The following is a 21,005-nucleotide window of genomic DNA, read 5'->3' as shown; positions in this document are numbered from 1 at the left end:
ACTCAGGAAGCTGAGGCAGGAGAATTGTTTGAACCCAGGAGGTGGAGGCTGTGGTGAGCCAAGATCAGGCCATTGCACTCCAGCCTGGGCAACAAGAGCGAAACTCCGTCTCAAAAAAAAAAAAAAAATGCAGGTGGAGTTAATAGGAGTTGAAAGACATTTGCAAACTAAATAGCTCTCAAAATAATTAAAGGAAACAAAAACCAGTCCAGGACATTGTCATAATTTTTTATTATGTATCAAATTGTCTTCAATATAAGTTACAACTTGATTAAAGTTGATAGACATTTGTATCTATTTAAAGACAAAAAAATTATTTTATGTACAATATCTTGTCTAGAGTCTAGCAAATATAGTACCTTTCATTGCAGGATTTCTGCTTAATATAACAAGCAAAAACAAACAACTGAAAAAATATAAACCAAAGCAAACCAAACCCCCCGCTCAACTACAAATGTCAATATTGAATGAAGCATTAAAAGACAAACATAAAATAACTTCAGCTTTTATCTAGCAATGCAGAATGAATACTAAAATTAGTGGCAAAAAAACAAACAACAAACAAAACAAAACAAAACAAAATCCCACCAATCTTCATGGGTAAACGTTCCTGCTCAGGGATGTAAGCTGACTCTAGACCATCTCGCGGTTCCTGCGGATAGCACAGCACAAGATCATACTGAAGATCATGCCAAATATCTAGAAGATAGGAAGAAACATGAGGATCAGGGTGGTTTGATCTCAAGGAAGGCTGAGGGAAAAGGAGAGACATGGGTCACCCAGTCCCAGACAAATGACAAGGAGAATGGCATCCAGGAGGCCAAACGAGTCAGAAGGTACTGAAGCAGGAGAGATGCAGGCCAGATAATGAGAAGGATGCGGGACGTGAGGAATCTGGGAGGGCTGGCAGTCAGCTGCACAAGCATTTTCCTTGGAGAACTTTCAGGGTGGGACAAGTAAGCTCAGAGCCAAATTTAATGCTCAAATTCCAGGTTTTCCTATAGTCCATACAGGTTAGTACTTTTGCATTTGTCTTTGTGTGTGTGTATTTAATATTCTTTTTTTTTTTTTTTTTTGAGATGGAGTCTTGCCCTGTTGCTTAAGCTAGAGTGCTGTGGTGCGATCCGCCTGCCTCGGCCTCCCAAAGTGTCAATATTCTATTTTAAAAGGTATTGTTATATCTTGGCTGGGCACGGTGGCTCACGCCTGTAATCCCAGCACTTTGGGAGGCCAAGGCAGGCGGATCACCTGAGGTCAGGAGTTCGAGACCAGCCTGACCAACATGGTGAAACCCCATCTCTACTAAAAATAATCAGCTGGGCATGGTGGCGCACGCCTGTAGTCCCAGCTACTCGGGAGGCTGAGGCTGGATAATTGCTTGAACCCAGAGAGGCGGAGGTTGCAGTGAGTCGAGATTGCACCACTGCACTCCAGCCTGGGCGACAAGAGTGAAACTTCGTCTCAAAAAAAAAAAAAACAGCTGGGTGAGGTGGCTCACACCTGTAATCCCAGCACTTTGGGAGGCTGAGGCAGGCAGATCACGAGGTCAGGAGATCTAGACCATCCTGGCTAACACGGTGAAACCCCATCTCTACTAAAAATAGAAAAAATTAGCTGGCTGTGGTGGCAGGCGCCTGTAGTCCCAGCTACTTGGGAGGCTGAGGCAGGAGAATGGCGTGAACCCGGGAGGCGGAGCTGGCAGTGAGCTGAGATCGTGCCACTGCACTCCAGCCTGGGTAGCCTGGGCAGCAGAGCAAGACTCCATCTCAAAAAAAAAAAAAAAAAAAAAAAAAGAAGGTATTATATCTTTTGCTGAAAGGTGCTTCATGCCTTTCTTAAGATGCCGGTGAAGGGTGCAAATAACCACTAAGAAAGGAGGCGATTCTCTCTTTGGAGGCAGTCTGGCAAGAGGGCAGAGGCAGGCGGGGGTGGGGGAAGACTCAGTGAGCCGAGGCCATCCCAGCGAGGACCATGTTCCGTCTGGGGCTCTCCCTCATGGGGAGAGAGGACATGACCCCAAGGAACCTGGTTGGCCCTTGTTGGTCTCTCGGGGGTGATTAGCGAGAGACTTCCTTCTGGCTGCCCATGTTCAGATGCACTTCAGGAAACGGAACAATTCCCACGCCGGTAGCCTCTAGTGAACGACTTTCTTAGGGAGAAGAACAGCAGGTGCAGGAGCTGAGGACGAGCAGTGCCAGCACTGCTACCCATGTGCCCTGAACCTTAACGGCTAAGAGAGTCGACTCTTTAGAAACCCAGGGGAACCTCAGATACTCCACTCAGGAGGTGAGAGGCTTTGAGCAGAACATCGGCCTCTCTGTCTCTCCATTCCCCAGTGGTAAAATGGAAATACTAAGGGCACGAGGACAAAGTGAGTTGACAAATGCACAGACTGCAGCGGTGTCTGGGCAGAGCATGGGCTGAATCAATGTGAACTCCTCAGTCCCCCTCCTGGGACGATGTCCTGCCACTCACCATGACCACAGCGATGCCAATGCCCACTGCGCCGATGATGTGGAATTTATTATCGAAGACCTCCTTGATGGCATCAGGACAGGACTTGGGGAGACAAACCAAGACCTGGGTCACACACAATCCTTCCTCCCGGGGCACCTCCTTCCTCCCATAGCACCCGTCTCACCCAGGAGAACTGGTGGACAGAGGGTGGGCTGGGGACAGGAGTGTTCGGGGATAAGAGAAGTTCTGGCTGGTGGATGGAAAGGGGAACAAAGGGATGGCTATGCTAGTGGATCCCTAAAATTTGGGCAGGATATCAGGGAAGGAGGAGGGACAGGCCCTGCTTGGCGGTCTATTTCTGATATGGTTGTAAGGTCACTTTTTACTATTCTGGAGTTGGACATTAACTCTGGCTTACAGACAGGAGCCACTGACAAAGTCAGAGCGGGAGTCCAAGACTCAGAAGCAGGCCTGCCCTTGAGAGCTTCCGGGCTGGCAGCAGTGGGTGGTGCCAGAACACTTGTCCATTCCCCGGTCGGGCCTTTGTTTTATTGCCCTTGAGTAAACAGAGGGCCCAAAGTAGGAGAGAAGAGATGGGTGCCCTGGGGCCCTTTCACAGGCAGAATGGGTCTTTCTGAAGCAGCACTTGGCTGCTGTCACTTTCATGCTTGCAGGGTTTGTCCAGAGCAATGGGGCAGGGACACCAGGATCCTGCTCTGAGTTTACCTTCACGGTGAAGGTTTCGAGTCCGTCCTTCTTGGGGCAGATGTCTGAGATAAACTGTTCCACGCCCCCAACCAAACCACAGCAGTTCAACTACAGTGAGAAGGCAGGGATGGGGATGAGAGAAACAAATTTTAAAAAGACGATTAGAATGTTTGCACTGGTCTGGTGCAGCCGGCACCCTGTGCGCAGACACAATCCGGAGAAAGCGCAGGAGGATGTCTTTGCCAAGGCGACATACCGCATAGTGGATGGCTTTCAGCGTTTCCCGCTGGGGCTCATCCTTGGTTTTCAGCTTGTTGTAGGTGTCCTTGTAAAACTCCTGGACTTCCTTAATCACCTACAATGGGCAGACAAGAGAGGGGCAGAGACGGCATTTTCACATCTTCCTCCACGAACAAATGTTACACGTTCCATCTTGTTCTCTCTCTTTAAGCTCTCAGCCACCAGATGCCCATGCTTGGACAACGTCACTGGGCAGATGGCAGCCGCTAGCACTGCCTTCTCTCAGGGCCTTTGGGCACTTCCCATCTCCTCCCACATCCTCCAGAAACCCACTCTGGCCGTTTCTCCCTGTCTCTTACACTTTGGTCAGTCCTTCAGCTCTACTTGGCTCCTAAACGGAATCTCTACGATCTAGAGGATAATAATAATTTAAATACTACTACTGGCTTGACTATTTTCTCAGGCTTCCATCTTCTTTTTCTCTTCACTTAGGTTTGAGTTTTGGCAAATTACTAAACTTCTCTGTATGGGGTTTCCCCATTTGTCCCTACAGCTCATAGGTTATTTTGAGAATTTAAATGAGATATTGCATGTTAAGCCTTTACCACTATGTCCAGTACAGAGTAAATCTGGAGGATGTGCCAGCTATTGTATTATAATATAGGGGATATATTATTATGTGCCTGCACCTGGTGCATCCCAATTTAATGTCTCTCTGTCCCTTTGATGCTCACCCACATCCAGTTAACAGACCAGCAGCCAGCATTTTTCCTTCAGCATCTTTCTGACATTTTTCACAATGATCCCCTCCTATTTCTACAGCTGTAGCTGTTATTGCTTGGATACGTGTTTTTGTTTTTTTTTTTAAACAGAGTTCCCTTGGCTGGTCTAAAAGTAGTGAGTTATCTCAATGGATTGCTCACGTCAGTTACAGATGGAAGTCTTGTTCCACTCTTCCCTTGTTTCTCACTACTGCACTTGACTAGTCTCAGGAACAAAACAAACAATAGGGTTCCTGCCTCCAGCATCTCAGCATCTCTCTTCCGTCCCCCTTCCTGCTGAACATGACAAGGCAGCCCTTCCAAAAACACTACTCTGATATGGCCCATCCTGGTCCAAAACTCTGCAGGGCTCCCCACGTAAGCCCAAGCTCAGCCATGCTCAGCCCCTTTGACTGGAAGTCCCCTGCCTCCACTAACTTTCCTCCTGAACACATCTCTCATTCAAGGTTTAGGTCATGGCACCCTTCTCTATGAAGCCAAGAGAGATTCCCTTCCCCACCCCACCTTTTCAAATCCCATAGTACTTTGGATATAAATCACCTCTATGACCCTTGTCAATTTCATGTCTTTTCCCCATACTAGATGGCCAAGTCTCCAGATGTGGGGCCCATAGTTCAAACATCTGTGGACCTTGCACAGGCTTGGGGGCAGCACTTGGCTCATGGGGGCAGCACTTGAACACGTTATTTATAGATCAGAGGAGGAGGCAAGGGTGTCCAGCCCACAGAAAGCCTGTATTTCCTGAGTAATCTTTCTAAAAGTTGGGGGGAAGGGCTGCTGAGGTGTGAGATGGACAGACAAAGACACACACACAGCCCCAATGGGTAGTTCCTGAACATCTACTATGAGCCAACACCATGGCTGGCACAATCTCGGACAGCACAGTAAGCGCACTGACATTCCCTGCCCCGAGGAGGGCATGTTCGCTGGCACACAGGCACGCGATGAGATAAGAGGCCTGGTCAACAGCTGAAAGCTGAACAAAGTGCCCAGCCAGGACCTGCCCCCTGCTTCACTGTCCCCCATCCCCCAACTCCCAAACCCAAGAGATCTCATGGGAAAAACCTACCTCATCCTTGTGGGAATATCCCCAGATGGCCGCAGCTATTTCAATGGCGAATATCACCAAGAGGAAGCCGAAGAACTGGAAGGCAACAAGGGGACGGGGTGAGAACAGTCCCAGCCAACCAGCCAGGAAAATCGAAGGGTATTTTGGGACAAGGAAGAAGGACAACTCCCTGGGAACAGGCATCTGGTGACACAAATGAACAGCCTAGCAGGGGCAGGGAAGAAGTTCACAGAACAGGCAGTTAACCAAGCCCAGGACAGAGCCCACAGTGAGGCAAGGTGCCCGGACATGAGGAAAGAGCTGAGCACAGCTGAGCCCAGAACTAGCATTTACAAGGCGTTAGTTAAGAGTCAGTGAGCAGGAAACTACTATTGTTCACAAAAGACACGAGATTTGGGAAAGTAAAGGGAGTGAATCCACTCCGTGGAGTTTGGAAAAGACCAAAACAGATTTTGAAACAAGAAGGAGAAGGCAAAAGGTACCTGTGGATTCAGGGAAAAAAAGCAAACGTGGTCCTCAAGAAAAGGGGGAAACAAAGTCCTTTTAGTTGCCTAGGGGAAGCGATAAGACAGGCTCCAGAACGGAAGAGGGGTGACACCTCACATCGGGGAGGGGCCCAGGCTGAGGACAGCTTCTTGACCCCATCCCCCTCCATCTGTTCTGTGGGTCTGGGTCTGGGCCTGCTGAGGTTTTGGCGGTGGGAGTCAGGGTGGCTGCGGGGATACTGAGGGGAGACTCACCAGTCCCAGCATGCACTGGGACTCCTGCACAGCTCCACAGCAGCCCAGGAAGCCCACCAGCATCATGAGGGCGCCGGCTCCGATCAGAATATAGACTCCTGTGGGAGGACAGAGGAAGCACACACGCGTGGAGACATCAGTTCAGAGGCCCAGGCATCTCCGGCAATTCCTGTTTCCCCCTGCCTAACTCCTGCCTCCCCACCTCCTTATTCCCCTCATCTCAGGGAAGAAGTTCCCTTTCCTTAAAATACAGCCTCCTCTTCCACCTCTGCCCCAGGTCTCCTTCTCACCAGCCTCTCTTGCATGACTCTGCTTCATCAAGCCTATTCTCCTACCTTACCCTCAGCCCTTCTGGAAGGTGCCCATTAGCCCTCAATCCAGGACAGAGAATATCCATGGGAATCCCTACATTCGGAGTGCAAACTGGTCCAGTCTGTCAGCTCTTCCCAGCAAGATGAATCCACTCAAGCTAGTCAGCATACACCCTCCACACTCTGGCTAACTTCTGGGACCCTGCCTCACAGAGGACGCTGTCAGAGCAGATTTCCAGCAGGAAGGGGCCGTGCATACCTAGGCACCCCCCTACCCCAGGGGTGGGGGAACCAACTCTGCCTGTTCCCAGAAGGGGGGCCTCCTTGCCCTGTTGCTGGGTGGTGGTTAGGCACACACAGTTAGGAACACCCAAAGGCACCTCTTGGCAAAGGTCCAATACCTGACTCTAGTGCAAAGGGACACAGATCTGGGTGTCAGAAGACCTGTCTTTTGGCCCTAACACTGATGCTAATTGCTGTGTGACCTGGGGTAAGACATTTTCCCTCTCTGGGCCTCAATTTCCTTACTAGTAAAATTAAAGAGGTATGTTCCTGGAAATTTCAAAAGATCTCTATAGCATGCTAACAAGATCTTAACAGTCACAACTCAGTTATTCCAGGTTAAGGGTGAAGAGGCTCCTCCTTGCTAAGGAGAGGATGAGTGACACCATTACTAAGCCCTTGATCTGAGTGGCTCATGGAAAGGAGGTGAGAGAAGGGCAGCAACTTCTATAACTTTTGCCCAAACCCAGAACAATGCAAATTCCTGGGACACAAACACAGTGGAGCAGCATTGGCCCCACTCGTTCCACAACCCACCAAAGTAATGCCCAGAGGGGCCATCCCACAGTTCTATTCTTGAGAAGCCACAGCTGTCCTGCAGGGACTACTCCCTTAATCAGTACCCCAGCCCTACATGGGTCCCAAGGGAAAACCAGCAGCGAAGTCTCTGTGCCTCCCTGTCTTGCAGGCATGTTCTGTCCAGCCTTGGGAGAGGCTACTGTCATATGTCGAGAGCACCAGCTCTGTGACTCTGGGGAAGCCACTTAACCTCTCTGTGCAACAGTTTTCTATCTGTAAAACAGGAGTAATGCCCACTTCCAGGATTGCTGTGAGGATTAAGTGATATAATTCACATGTGCACAACAAATGCTAGCTGTTGTTAATCTCAATTATACCAAGCATGAGTAACAATCATTAGTAATCACCATGGTGAATTTTAACCTGCTGCTGTATCCCTACTGTTCTTTCACTGGGATCAGAGAGATATCCTTGAAGTAGGGGCTGAAAACATGCACGCGAGAGAGAAAGTCTGTGATGTTTCCCCACAATACACAGCAGGACACTCGATGAGAACCCTCGGCAGGTGACACACTGACTTCACTGTCCCACATCTGCACCCCGAGCAGGGGTGAGGATTTGCAGGCAACAAACCATGCAGTCTGCCCGCAGCTGAGGCTCACGGGCAGCACAGAGCAGAATGCACACAGAGAGCGTTTGTTCCTCCCCCTTCTCCCCCACATCCGTCGTGAGGTCAAGTCACGTGGGGTTACTGGCAAACCCCACGTTGCAAGAATATGGGTATTGTTCTTGTGCATGCCTGGCCCAGACTGGGCAAGGGGACAAATGTAGCTTGTCCTCAAGTCAGGTCGCATCTTCCTGGGCAGTCAAACACTGTGAGGCCACAAGCTGGGCTTGGGGAGGCTGTGCAGCCCCATGCATGGGGCACTGGGTAAGAGGGCAGCCTCCTTTGGTTCTCTCACATGAGGGCAGTAGAAAGGCCCCAGTTTCTCCCCATCTCATGGGGGCAAGTCAAGGAAGGGTGAGGTCACTTCTTTGAGCTCCATAGCAGGGGCTGAATAAACAGGAGGTATTAAGAGATCAAAAGGATTTACAAGCACATGAAATACAGTGGAGTGGGAACGAACAGGCAGACATGTTTTCTCTAAGTCCAGATCCCAGTTCATGAACCTGGCGGTCCTGGCAGAGGCCAAGGGAGTTGGATTAGCTGCAAGTGAGCTACTGAAGAGAAAAGTATTTCCCACGCAGAGAAAGAGAACATGCTCCTAATGGGGCTTGTGGTTAATATTAAATATTCATGCTAGGGCTCAGCACAGGAAGATTTTAAGATCAAGGGTTTTGTGGGCTTTAAATCTTGCGTGGATGGCCACAGATCTGCAGTGCCTAGCTTTAGCCCTCTCTAGTCAGGGGAAAAGGGAAGCGATCCCCTGGCAGTTGTGTTCCGGGACTCAGCAGCAGCCGGCAAGCTATAGGACAGCTCATCTGGAAGCAGGCCCCATGGAAGTCACAGAACCACTGCAGGGCTCGGGCTGGTTTTTACAAGGGCTATTCAGTGCTTCCCTTTGGAAAAGCTACTCATTGCTTACACCCCAAGCTTGTTAGCCAAGGCTGCTGTTGATAAATGACAAAGTGTTCCCCCTTATAAAACAAGTGAATGTTAGCTTGCTGTCTGACTCATGGAAAATGTTATCCATCACAGAGCCTTCTCTAGGATTACGGTATTAATTTGCTTAAGGGTTGTTTATTCTGCTTTTTTCAGGCTGACATTACAGGCCTAGAAAAAAAAAAAAAAAGCCTTGTGTAGCAGCAGTAGCATATGCCAGCGTGTCCTTTACACAAGAAATGGAACAGTGTTTCTCACTGTTCATCAGGGCTCTCAGTTTAGGCCAGGGAGAGGACACAGCAGGCTCCCGTCCCTACACCAGCTCTGTCCTGCAAACAGCACTCACCACACCCGTTTATGTGAAGGGGAACAAAATCCGGTAGGGCCTCTGGCCTGCAATAAAAGTTTATTATATCCAAATAACTCCATCAGGTGTTCAAAGGAGCCCTACCTCTGCCCCAACTGGTTTCGTCTTGGTTCCCGCCAAGCGCCACAATGGAATTCTATTTGCCACACACTGTACTTCTTTGCCCCAGAGGGGAGTGGGTGTGTAAGCTGTGCTGGTTTCAGGAGGGAGAAAAATGAAACCCAGAGAGCAATAAAATGAACTGCCCCAGGTCACAAGCCAGGATGGGGACGCCAGCTTACTGAGGCCAAGTGTCCCGTGTCCTGAAAATCACCAGGCACCTCATCATGGATAGGGGGCTGGCTGAGGAAGGGGGGGCATTCACGGCCTCTGGCTGGAACCCCCCTAGATGCCCTCATTCAGCAGCCATGGTTCTGGAGGGACACCAGGGAGTTGGGAAAGGCTGCTGGCCTAGGACCAAGAAAATGAAGTTCCCCAACATGTTTGCAGCCTGGGATTAGGGATCTTGCTGACGGGCTGAATCTCCAGGCCTGGATTGGAGAGAAGGCCCATATAAGGCTGTCAGCTGTTCTGGACTCACCATAGACTGCTCTGAATGTTGGAAAGGTTTTCACTTGCTTTTCTGCCTGGTTATATACTCTTTCTCTACTTGGTAAGCTGTGGCCCCAATGGAGAAAAGACACCCCTGGGCTGTTCAGGTTTCCTGAAAAGTCAGCTGCACGGTCAGGCTGGCCTGTGGGTTGCTCTGCAGACAGTTGGTGGCCCAGTGCAAGGGGTGGCCACCCCATGACTATCCCTTGGAAAAGCAGCCAGGGTGTGGCTGGCACTCCAAGCTCATCTGCTAGGAGAAGGGCTCTGGGCCAATACATAAGGCTGGTCTCACAGCCTCGTGGGGAAGGGGACACAGAGCGACGCCTCCTTGGCCCTTTGCCCACGGACGACAATTATTATTTCCTAAAGCGTTCAGTGACGTTCAGGGCACAGCCCAGACCTAAGCAGTGCTCAGAATGCTGGGCTGCTGTTCTTTTTTTTTTTGAGATGGAGTCTCGCTCTGTCTCCCAGGCTGGAGTGTAGTGGTGTGATCTCAGCTCACTGCAACCTCTGCCTCCCGGGTTCAAGAGATTCTTGTGCCTCAGCCTCCCGAGTAGCTGGGATTATAGGTGCATGCCACTACGCCCAGCTAATTTTTGTATTTTTAGTAGAGGTGGGGTTTTGCCATGTTGGCCAGGCTGGTCTCGAACTCCTGACCTCGGGTGATCTGCCTGCCTCAGTCTCCCAAAGTGCTAGAGGCTGAGGTGGGCGGACCACCTGAGGTCAGGGGTGGGCCACTGTGCCCAGACACAGTGCTGCTGTTCTAACCTCACATGCATCATCCCCCTTGCCGGCGCTTCTGCAGAACAAAGTCTTCAAAGCTCCGCTCTTTTCCCAGGACGGGGTGTAGCTGCAAAGGATCTGTATTTCCCTGGCAGAGCTAAGTGGACAGTGGCCCTTAGACCCCAACTAGGGGATCTGTGTCTCTTTGGGGTTGTGCCTTCAAATCACCCTCCTGGTCACTTCAGGTAGGACCACCAGCCACCAGGTGGGCCCTGCAATGACCTGCAGGATGTGAATCCTGTGAGGTTCCCAGAGGTGAGCCCCAGCTCCTCTAATGGCACTCACCATTCTCCTGCCACCCCACAGCTTTCCCACCTGTCAGCTGCTGGCTGGGCCACCGATGCAGGGGTTTCTCTCCCCAACTACAATTTGGGTGAAGTAAAAGGGCCAAGACAGCCCCACCTCATCCCTGCCAATGGGGCACATTCAGCCAGTACAGACCTTTTCCATTCCTACAGAGGGAGACCCCACAACCTGGCAATGACAGCCCGAGAAGCAGCTCTTTTAGGCCTGAGTTCAAAGCCTGGCCCTGCCTCTTGAGGGAACATAAGCTTAGACAAGTTATTTAAGCCCTCTAGGCCTCGGTTCCTGCACTTGTGAGATGAGAATCATTCCATACTCCTCGCAGAGTTAAGGGGATTAAATTACATAATATGCACAAGACGATGAATGACACAAAAAGAAGGGAGCTCAAAAACGTTAGTGTCTCTCGGCCGGGTGCGGTGGCTCACGCCTGTCATCCCAGCACTTCGGGAGGCCGAGACGGGCGGATGACATGAGGTCGGGAGTTCGAGACGAGCCTGACCAACATGGAGAAACCTTGTCTCTACTAAAAATACAAAATTAGCTGGGCATTGTGGTGCATGCCTGTAATCCCAGCTACTCAGGAGGCTGAGGCAGGAGAATCGCTTGAACCTGGGAGGCGGAGGTTGCAGTGAGCCGAGATCGCGCCATTGCACTCCAGCCTGGGCAACAAGATTGAAACTTTGTCTCAAAAAAAAAAATAAAAATAAAAATGTTAGTGTCTTCCTCCCAGTTCCATCTTCTTACCCATGAGATTCTTAACTCCCACATCTGAAAATATAAAGAATCAGCCATGGAGGCTTTGGGTAACAGAAAAGAAAAAGTGGGTTGTTAGAAGCAGCCAGGACAAGGGAGGACTGAGTCTCTCTTTGGAGACACATGCACCGGCCACAGGGCTTTTGCTTAGGAAAGCAGGCCTGACTGTGCCTGCTCCTGCCGGCAGACCTGCTCCCCCAACACAGGGCTCCCTTCTGGAATACGGCGTGGAGCGTGGAGAGTCTTCCCCAGCACCCGCACCCGGCTCCTCCCTCCTGCTCTGCAGGACAGCATTCTAAGCCTGTCACAGACTTGCAAAAAATGTTCTGTTGCTAAAACAAGTCAGGGCGCTATAGAAACCTGTTCCCTAAAAACTCTGTGTATATGTGTAGTTTTTTTTCTAAACATACATTGTGCTTTCTCTCACTTTCTTTCCGATAATAGAGAGGCACACCCTAAAAAACCCAGCTAACAATAAAAGGCAGTAAACCCAGCAAAACTATCCACAGGGCTCAAATGTTACACAACCAAATGAGCTGTTTTTAAAGACTCTCCCTACCCAGTTCAAGAGGTGGGAAAGGGAAGGTCTACATGGCTGGCCAGCCTTGCTTCTCCCTGAGGGACTGGGAGATAACTGTTTTCTCCCTCCTTTGTAAAAATAACTTTTTTGGTGGGTGGGAAGGAAGTGACCAAACTTACACTTTGAGCCTGACAACATGTCAGCGTCCTCCTAAAAATAGGAGGTTTCCTTTGTTTCTCACAAATGAAAAGTTTCCTACCTCCAAGCAAAGTATAGCCAGAGTCTGAATTCACGCAGATGCGGCAACTGCACTTGGCAGGCACCAGGCTCCCCCTCCTCTGAAGGGAGCTTTGACGTGGTGATACGGCAACGAGAGGGACAGAATGGTGCTAGCAAGGCTGCCAAGAAGCCTGAGTGTAGAAAGAAACCTGCCAAGTCTGTTCATGTTCAGAGGATCCCAGGCAGGTTTAAACTGGAAGCCTCTCTCCCAAAGCAAAAGTCGTTTCAAAAACAAACAAATAAAACTAAACACTACAGCATTTACCCCAGTACCAGGGGTCCAAAGGGCTGGGCAGAGTCCATTCTAGTCTCTCCTATTGTTGCTGTGTTTTCCAGGAGGCTGATGTTTTTCCGAGTCTCAGGGTCCCTATCTGAACAGTGAAGAGGAAAGCTGTCTGTATCTTCTTCCAGCACTGCAGATCCCCAGGACAAAGCTTTTTGAATTAAGGAAATGATGCAGGATAAGACATAATCAGGAGAGAGCATCAGAGATGAGAACAGAGGTTCGTAAACCCTCAAGAATGGGTACAACTTTGGCAGAGGCTACATCACATCACAGAACCATCAACATGCCCGACTTGGCCGTCAGGAAAAGAAACCACATCAGTTAAATGCAAATTCATAGGCACAATGACACACACAAAAACTGCACAACTTGAAAGGGACACGATTGGCCAGAGTGGCCAGAGCAAAAGTCTTTCCCAAGCCCAAGTCCCTGGGTCAACATGGGGCCTCCAAAGTTGGAGGAACTTTGTTGGAGCCAGAGTCTGAATTCACCGAGCCTTCCCCGTCCCTCACCTGTGTAGAAGCTGGAATTATTATTATTAGTTTCTTGCTCGAAGATGCTCTTGGTCTGAGAGTCGAATCGGAGCCATAGTCCAATGGCAAGGACAGCAATCCCGGCAAGCTGCAAGACATACAGGACGTCAGCATTAATTCTGGCTGCCAGCAACAACGCAGTCCCCACGCACTGAAGGGTAAGGCTTGCAAAGGGCTCTGTGACCACCCTTGATCTCTGCCCCTCATATATGCCTGGTAGTTGTAGACGCCATTACGGGGTGTGTTTGATTTATTCAGGTACCAAAAAATACCAGCAAGCGAGGAATAATCAGTGACCTACCTGCCGCCCATTGGCCGAAGGGGTATTTTATAGGCAACAGAACACTATACAGCAGTGAAAACGAGTAACTCTAGCTACACGCAACACCATGAGTGCATCTCACAATGCTAAACCAAGAAGCCAGAGCCACGGGAAAACACACAATACGATTCCATGTAGTTAAAAATCGCTATGCTGTTTAGGGATGTACACAGAGCTAGACACTTACATGTGCCTATAAATGATAAAGGAAAAGCATTGTCATCAGGTGAGCGGTGACGTTTAGGTGGAGGAGGAAATTATGCTCAGGGAGGTGCCACGTGGCTGGGGGTGTCGTATTCTAACTGTTGACTTGGGTGACGGTTACACAGTTCCGGACACACATGCACCAGGGAGGGCAGCTGCAATGTCCCTGGAGACCTGCTGCTCAGTAAATGACATGTCAGGGCCTCCTCTCGCTGGCACTGCTAAACTAGATGCTGTGCAGGAGGCCTCCTGCCAAGCCCCCCCCCCAGTGCCAGCTGAGCTCCCTCGTCGTCGCCCGTACCAGGGCTTGCCGGGGGAGTGACTCACAGGCCTCCAGTGTGGTAGCCGGCTGGACGCAGGAGTGGGTGGGCCCAGGTTTTGCTGGTCCACCCTCCTCAACAGAGGCACTCTTATGTCAGAGCCCGCTCATCAGGGACCTTGGTTCTCGGCTCCAGGAGCTTGTGATAGCCCATGATGTGGACAGGCCTCTCTTTCCTTCCTTCTTTTCTCCTCTCCTTTCCCTTACGATATGGCAGTGAGTGTGGGCATGTTGGGTGGACAGCGGATGTGGCAATAGTGGGAAGGGCCACCCAGACCTCTGCCTGCAGCAGTCACAACCTCACCTACCCCTCAGGAGCAAAAGCGGATTTGCTCCTGCCAGGGAGGTGTGCTTCCACCACGAGGGGCTGCAGAGTCTAGCTTCATGTTCTATTGCTTCAGTGTTCCCATCTGTAAAGCAGGGATTGTAAGATGCGGCCCTTCCCTGCCTTTTAGGTATGGCTAAAGAATAAAGGAGATAATATCAGAAGTGCATCTGAAGAGGAAGGTACCAAATGGGCTCTGGGAGAACCACCTCACTTTACCAGCATAAAGCCCCACCAGCCCTGCACTCCCAGCCTGTGGACTGTCACTCAGCATCTTCTCAACCTCTCAGCCCCAACTTAGGGCAGGCAGCTCCAAACATTGGTAAGGACTGTACGACGCCACGTGACCCGCGGCTGGACAACGCGGAGGAGAAAAACTCACGCAGGCACAGGAATTTGAGAGTTCAAATGAACTTGAGAGTTCTGAATTCAAACACGAGTCTGATTTTCCTTCTTAATAAAAGGCCAGTGAGGGAGGGTCTCCTGGCCTAATCCAAAGGCGGCAAGCAGATCACTGTTTGGTTGGGGAGAAGCGTGAGTCTCCACCGTCCTGGACCCAGCAGGGTACTCGCATTCAGACTATGGGTTCCCCAACCAGGAGCACCGCAGTTAGCTCAGGCCGGGAGGCGCGCCCTGCTGGGAGCATGCTGGGCTAGAAGAGTTATGTGGCTTGAATCCACGTACACAAGGAACTAGACAAGCACACACTGGGCTGGTCTTGACTCTGTAGGTGGCAAGTCCTGGCCTGGGTCCTCCAGGGTCCCTGAGCGTTAAAAGTACAAAGATGGGCTGGGCGCGGTGGCTCACTCCTGTAATCCCAGCACTTTGGGAGGCCGAGGCGGGTGGATCACAAGGTCAGGAGATGGAGACCATCCTGGCTAACACGGTGAAACCCCGTCTCCACTAAAAATACAAAACATTCTCCAGGTGTGGTGGCGGGCGCCTGTAGTCCCAGCTACTCGGGAGGCTGAGGCAGGAGAATGGCGTGAGCCCGAGAGGCGGAGCTTGCAGTGAGCGGAGATTGCGCCACTGCACTCCAGCCTGGGTGACAGAGCGAGACTCGTCCCAAAAAAGAAAAAAGTACAAAGGTGATACCACCTCCCCTGGGAATGGAAGACTGAGGCTGCTGGCCTCCTGGACATAAAAGCATTAACCTGAAAACTGTAGGCCGGAGCTCAATTTTTGTCCACGTTTAGCCACAACCTGTTTCTCACCCTGTTCCTCCCTCTCGCCCTGGTCTTGTGATGCTCTTGTGTGCACAGGGAGATAGCGAGACAGTGCTCCTTACTGTCCTTTTGGCTGTAGGCTTGTGCTTATCAAGCAATTATCTCCCAAGTCATCTTATTTCCCCTGATGAGTGAAGTTATGACCCCACCCCTTATCTGCTGGGAAAACTGAGTCGCAGAAAAGAACGAAAACAATCCCAGGCCTGCCAAGGAACTAAGCTGTAAGATGAGGTAAAGCTATGCTCTGCACAGCAGCCTCTCACAGGCAGGAGCTGCGTCTCTCTGGGAATGTTCCACGCTCCGATAATGACAGGGTACCCCAGTGGAACCTCCAGGGGTAAGGCCCCTTCCATCTTATAGAGAGCCCCAACGTCAAGGACCCTGAGCCAATATGTTAAGTCCAGTCATTGATCCGGTCTCTGTGCACAGGTGATAAGAAGGATGCTGGGCTGGAGAACTGGAACCAGGAGGGAAAAGGAAGCATCTCAGGTCTTATCTTGGCCAAGGGCCAGGCCAAGCCCGGAGTCGGGAGTCCCCCGCATTCGGACCCCACCTTAAACCTTACATCACGCGGCTTGGTTGTCAAAGCTACAACATTTCACTATAACCAGGAAGGAAAAGCAGCTGGCTCTGGAGAAACGGGAAAAGCTGCCATAGGTGTCGGTCTCAGAGGCTTAACAACTCACAGTAAGAGAGGAGAAAGGTTCAAGTAACCCAGAGAAAAGGGAGGGCCAGGGGCATGACTGGGAGCACTTGGACAAAAATCAGGAGTGAACCCTGCTGCCTTTTCTGACAGAATGACTGAGTTCCCTGGCCGGAGGGGATGCTATGTGAACCATTAGCTGCCCCATTTTCTGTAACACTGTTGGAGACATCGCTCCAGTTGGCTAAGTCACAATGGCTTGGGGTCACAGGGTCACAAAACTTGTATAACCAGTGCCACCCAATAATGCCTTTCATGGTTGTCAGGCGCCCTGAAGTATTTTCTAGGAGAACTCACTTTCTGCTGTGGCATAGAGGGGCTCTCCTGCCCCCATCCAGCTTTCACCCCAGCTGCTTTATTTTTTGAGACAGGGTCTTGCTCTGTCACCCAGGCTGGAGTGCAGTGGTGCAATCACAGCTCACTGTAGCCTTGGACTCCTGGGCTCAAGCCATCCTCCTACCTCAGCCTCCTGAGTAGCTGGGATTACAGGTGCATGCCGCTAATCCTGGCTAATATTTTAAACCTTTTTTTTTTTTTTTTTGTAGAGCCAGGGGTCTTGCTATGTTGCTCAGGCTGGTCTTAAATTCCTGGCCTCAAGCAATCCTCCTGCCTCAGCCTCCCAAAGCACTGGGATTACAGGTGTGAGCCACTGCGCCCAGCTTCAGCTACTTTAATAATAGGAGAAACTAAATGGGAGAGGCCAGGAGCAAGAAACAAAGAGAGCTTTAACCCTTAAAAGAGGGCACCAAGTCAATTATTCAGTGGCTCCATAAATGAGACTATAGGAGTCTGGGAGGCCAAGGGGTCAATGGCTTCCTCCCAGGTTAATTAACAGACATATGGCGGCATGCTGACCATGCAATTTCCTCGATGGCTGCCCCACTCCAGCCTATCACCGCAGGAGCAGAGCAAGTTTGATGTGGATGCTGAATGAGACAAGTGCCCTGTTCCCAGGGCTCTGGAGAGAGGATGGCAACCAGCAGTTCCCCAGCTGGTCAGGCAGGGATGCAGGGATGCGGGAGAGAGCCCATAGTTTCTACTCCCAGCTCGCGGCCCTACCCATGGTTTCCTCTTTTGTTTCCAAGAAAAGCCAAATGGAAACATTCTGGTTTTGCTGGGAAAAGCTCCTTTGCTATCTGGCCAAAAAATGGTTCCATCCCTTTGAGAGGGCCGAGAGGAAAAGGGTCATTTTTTCCCATTGTTTTACTGGAAATTTCTTCATTTCTTCACTGGTGCTAGGCCCTGAGAAAAACATGAGCCAAACCTCAACTGAGCACAGTCTACAAAATACTTGCCCAGTACTTCTCCAAACTGTCAAGGTCACAGAAAACAAGGAAAGAAAGAAACTGTCACAGCCCAGAGAAGACTGAGGGGGCATGACAACTGTCCTGTGGTGTCCTGGATAGGACCCTGGAACAGAAATAGGATGTTACATGAAAAACTAGTGAAATCTGAGTAAGTCCAGAGCTCAGTTAACAGAATGTACCAATGGTGGTTTCCTAGTTGTGACAAATGAAACACCATAATATGAGACGGTACAATAGGGGAAACTGGGGAGGAGGATGAGCGAATTCTCTACACTATCTCTGCAACTTTTCTGTAGATTTAAAATTATTCTAAAACAAAGTGTATAAAACAATAAAGCAGGGGTCTCTCTCTTTCAAAGCTTCCTGTCTCCTTCAAGAACCTGCTCCATTAATTAACCTCTTTCCTGACTGCAGGTCTGCCTCTGCCACTTTTTTGACCTTTGCGAACACACAGACAGGTCTCCCTAACCTAAAAATCCAAACGGAACAAAACCAGAAATAGAACCCTCTTTTTCTTCAACCTCGCAGCTCCTTCAGGGTGCTCTTTGCTTTCCTTTCACCCCTGAGCTGGCGGCTTAACCACCTCCAAGTCCTCACTGGCTCGTCACTGCATCTCTCCCAACCCGAAAGGGGTCGCAAGTCTTAAGACTTTTGCTGAATCCTCATGTCTTGGGATCCCGCAGCAGCTGACACCACTGAACCCTGCCTCCTCCTTGTCTGCTCCTTAGATGCGATCTCTCCAAGTTTCCTGAGTTCAGCCTCGTGCACTGTGCCTCTGCAAGTCCCTCCTGTAATGCTGTCATGATCGCCTAAGCCAAGCCTGCTGCTTCCCCACCCATTTCCCCCCAGTCCTCCCATGTGAATGGCAAATGCAACCCGAGCAAGCCAAGCACGTGAGCAGGCCAGTGTCGCATCCGTCCTGTCCTCTCCAGCATCCACGCTCCGCACTCTCTGCCCTTCCTCTATCTGGGGCTTGCCTCCCGTCTCATCAGAGCACAAGCTCCTTGAGGTCCACGGGACCTCTGAGTCATTCTTTTTTTTTTTTATCTCCTTTGCCCCATCCATGCTTTGGACAGATGGTCATTAGTAAGTAATTACTCCATAAATGAATGACTACTTCAGTGAAAAAGTATTTGAAATCCACCCAGATCTCCTCTCCTGTGTCCTCTTCATTTGGACCAGCTTCCTTTCCCATCAGGCCTTTTATCCAGATCCATCTTCTAATATCTCAAGAGTCAGAAACCACAGAGGCCGGGCGCAGTGGCTCATGCCTGTAATCCCAGCACTTTGGGAGGCCGAGGCGGGCGGATCACGAGGTCAGGAGATCGAGACCATCCTGGCTAACATGATGAAACCCTGTCTCTACTAAAAACATGAAAAATTAGCCGGGCGTGGTGGCGGGCGCCTGTAGTATCAGCTACTTGGGAGGCTGAGGCAGGAGAATGGCATGAATCCGGGAGGCGGAGCTTGCAGTGAGCCGAGATCGCGCCACTGTACTCCAGCCTGGGTGACAGAGCAAGACTCTGTCTCAAAAGAAAAAAAAAAAAAGAAACCACAAAGAATAATTATTTGCCCAGAGTAAATACTAAGGAGGACCCATGAAGGTTGGCTGGGGAATATTTGGGGAATGACAACAATTTCCCTTTCTCTTGGTGAAGCATGGCCCAATGTGACTTACGGGCAAATCCTTATACAGACTTTTGAAAACCAAGTTTATAAAAAGCCCATGCAGGCCAGGTGCAGTGGCTCATGCCTGTAATCCCAGCACTTTGGGAGGCCAAGGTGGGCAGATCACTTGAGGTCAGGAGTTTGAGACCAGCCTGGCCAACATGGTGAAACCCCGTCTCTACTAAAAATACAAAAATTAGCTGAGTGTGACAGTGCGTGCCTGTAATTCCAGCTACTTGGGAGGCTGAGGCACGAGAATCACTTGAACCCAGGAGCCAGAGGTTGCAATGAGCCGAGATCGAGGCACTGCACTCCAGCCTGGGTGACAGAGCGAGACTCCATCTCCAAAAATAAAAACAACAAAAAAACAACCCATGCATTGCTGTCCTCGGTCTTTATCTGCAACTCTGCCAGCACCCCCATCCCCCAAAGAAGTCCAGTCAAACACTCTTATGTTTGATGAACACAGGTAAGCTGGTCACCTGGGGCTTATGTGAGCCTCAGGAGACATGAGAACCCAAGAGTGCCCCAAACTCAGGCCCACAGTGAATGGTGTCCTGGTCATCTCTTGCCACACTCACTCACCACTGAAAGCACAATTCACCAAAGGCTCCCACGCAAAGATGAGAATTTCAGTGACTCACACTGCAAAATCTTGCTGCAGGGACAGGTTCAGAAATCTTACACTGAAACACACACCTGGAGTTAAAGGAAACATTTCCAATTTCAAGAGGATTAAACAAAAAACATCAAAGTGTAATGGAGCTTAGGGGCACCTGGCTGCTCTGGGGACTCTATGCCAAGTGTGCAAAACCAGTTCCAGTTAGAACCTGGGGAGGTTCGTATGTATAGCCTGGCCTCCTGATGGAAATTCTTGAAGTAGGTGTGCTGAAAAAGAGGAGGTAACCCAGAGGAAGAGGAAGAGGAAAAGAGCAGTGGGTTGAATGTGGTTTCAGTGTGGGGGAGGGCATACTGCATGCCACTCCCCAGGTGGGAGAAGTCAAGTTTGCCTATGGGACAAATCCTACTGCAAAGAAAAATCCTTTGTGGTCAAACAAACTGGGTGCTCTTGGCGTGGGCCCCCTTTTTCTCCAGGTCCCATCTTCTGTAATATGTACTGACTGGCCGTACACTTTTTTTTTTGAGACAGGGTCTCACTCTGTCACCCAGGCTGGAGTGCAGTGGTATGACCATGGCTCACTGCAGCCTCGCCCTCTCTATGCTCAGGTGATCCTCCCACCTCAGCCTCCTGAGTAGCTGGGACTACAGGTGTGCACCACCACACCCAGCTAATTTTTAAAATTATTTGTAGAGATGAAGTTTCCCCATGTTGTCCAGGCTGGTCTCGAACTCCTGGGCTCAGGAGATCCACTCACCTTGGCCTCTCATAGTACTGGGATTACAAGCATGAGCCACTGTACCCAGCCCATTTTTTAAAAAGGACAAAATATTTGTTATGCTTCCTCTATTCAGCTGTCTTGGAAAGCCCAGAAAGTGGAGAGCAGATCATTATTCACAGTGGTTTCTCGCTGAAGACTGCCTTAGCCTTGAGGTGGCCACATCTACCACTTTGGGAGGGGTTGGAGGTGGGCAGTGGTGAGTGGATGGAGTCCAGGAAGGAGAGAGAACTTTCTTCCCAACTTCCCACTGTCCTCCTGGAAAAGCAATGGCTACTTGGTTACTCTGCTGAGCCCATGGTCAAAATGATACACAATTTTCAGCAAGGGACAGGTGGCTTAATAGAAAGAATGGTGAGCTGTTGCCTGCACAGCTATACCACCTAGGGCCTGGTTCTATATGGG

The 21,005-nt window shown here is 50.3% G+C and overlaps 1 protein-coding gene and 1 long non-coding RNA gene across 2 annotated transcripts in view; one reads left to right on the top strand and one right to left on the bottom strand.

Moving 5' to 3' along the window:
• LOC129049304 (uncharacterized) overlaps positions 1-21,005 on the top strand; it is a 57,692-nt gene that overhangs the window by 22,027 nt on the left and 14,660 nt on the right. The window lies entirely within an intron of this gene.
• The window catches only part of CD9 (CD9 molecule), a 37,924-nt gene continuing 17,135 nt past the window's right edge, over positions 217-21,005 (bottom strand). The window contains exons 2-8 of the mRNA XM_024256620.3: positions 13,109-13,217; positions 5,997-6,094; positions 5,257-5,331; positions 3,422-3,520; positions 3,184-3,273; positions 2,476-2,559; positions 217-699 (exon numbers count right to left, since the gene is read on the bottom strand). Of these exons, the coding sequence (XP_024112388.1) occupies positions 634-699; positions 2,476-2,559; positions 3,184-3,273; positions 3,422-3,520; positions 5,257-5,331; positions 5,997-6,094; positions 13,109-13,217 (621 nt within the window). The 3' untranslated portion in view covers positions 217-633. The remainder of the gene's footprint in view (positions 700-2,475; positions 2,560-3,183; positions 3,274-3,421; positions 3,521-5,256; positions 5,332-5,996; positions 6,095-13,108; positions 13,218-21,005) is intronic.

The sequence above is a fragment of the Pongo abelii genome, chromosome 10 (genome assembly GCF_028885655.2).
Source record: "Pongo abelii isolate AG06213 chromosome 10, NHGRI_mPonAbe1-v2.0_pri, whole genome shotgun sequence".
NCBI lineage: Eukaryota > Metazoa > Chordata > Mammalia > Primates > Hominidae > Pongo > Pongo abelii.
This window is presented reverse-complemented; position numbering and strand designations above follow the sequence as displayed.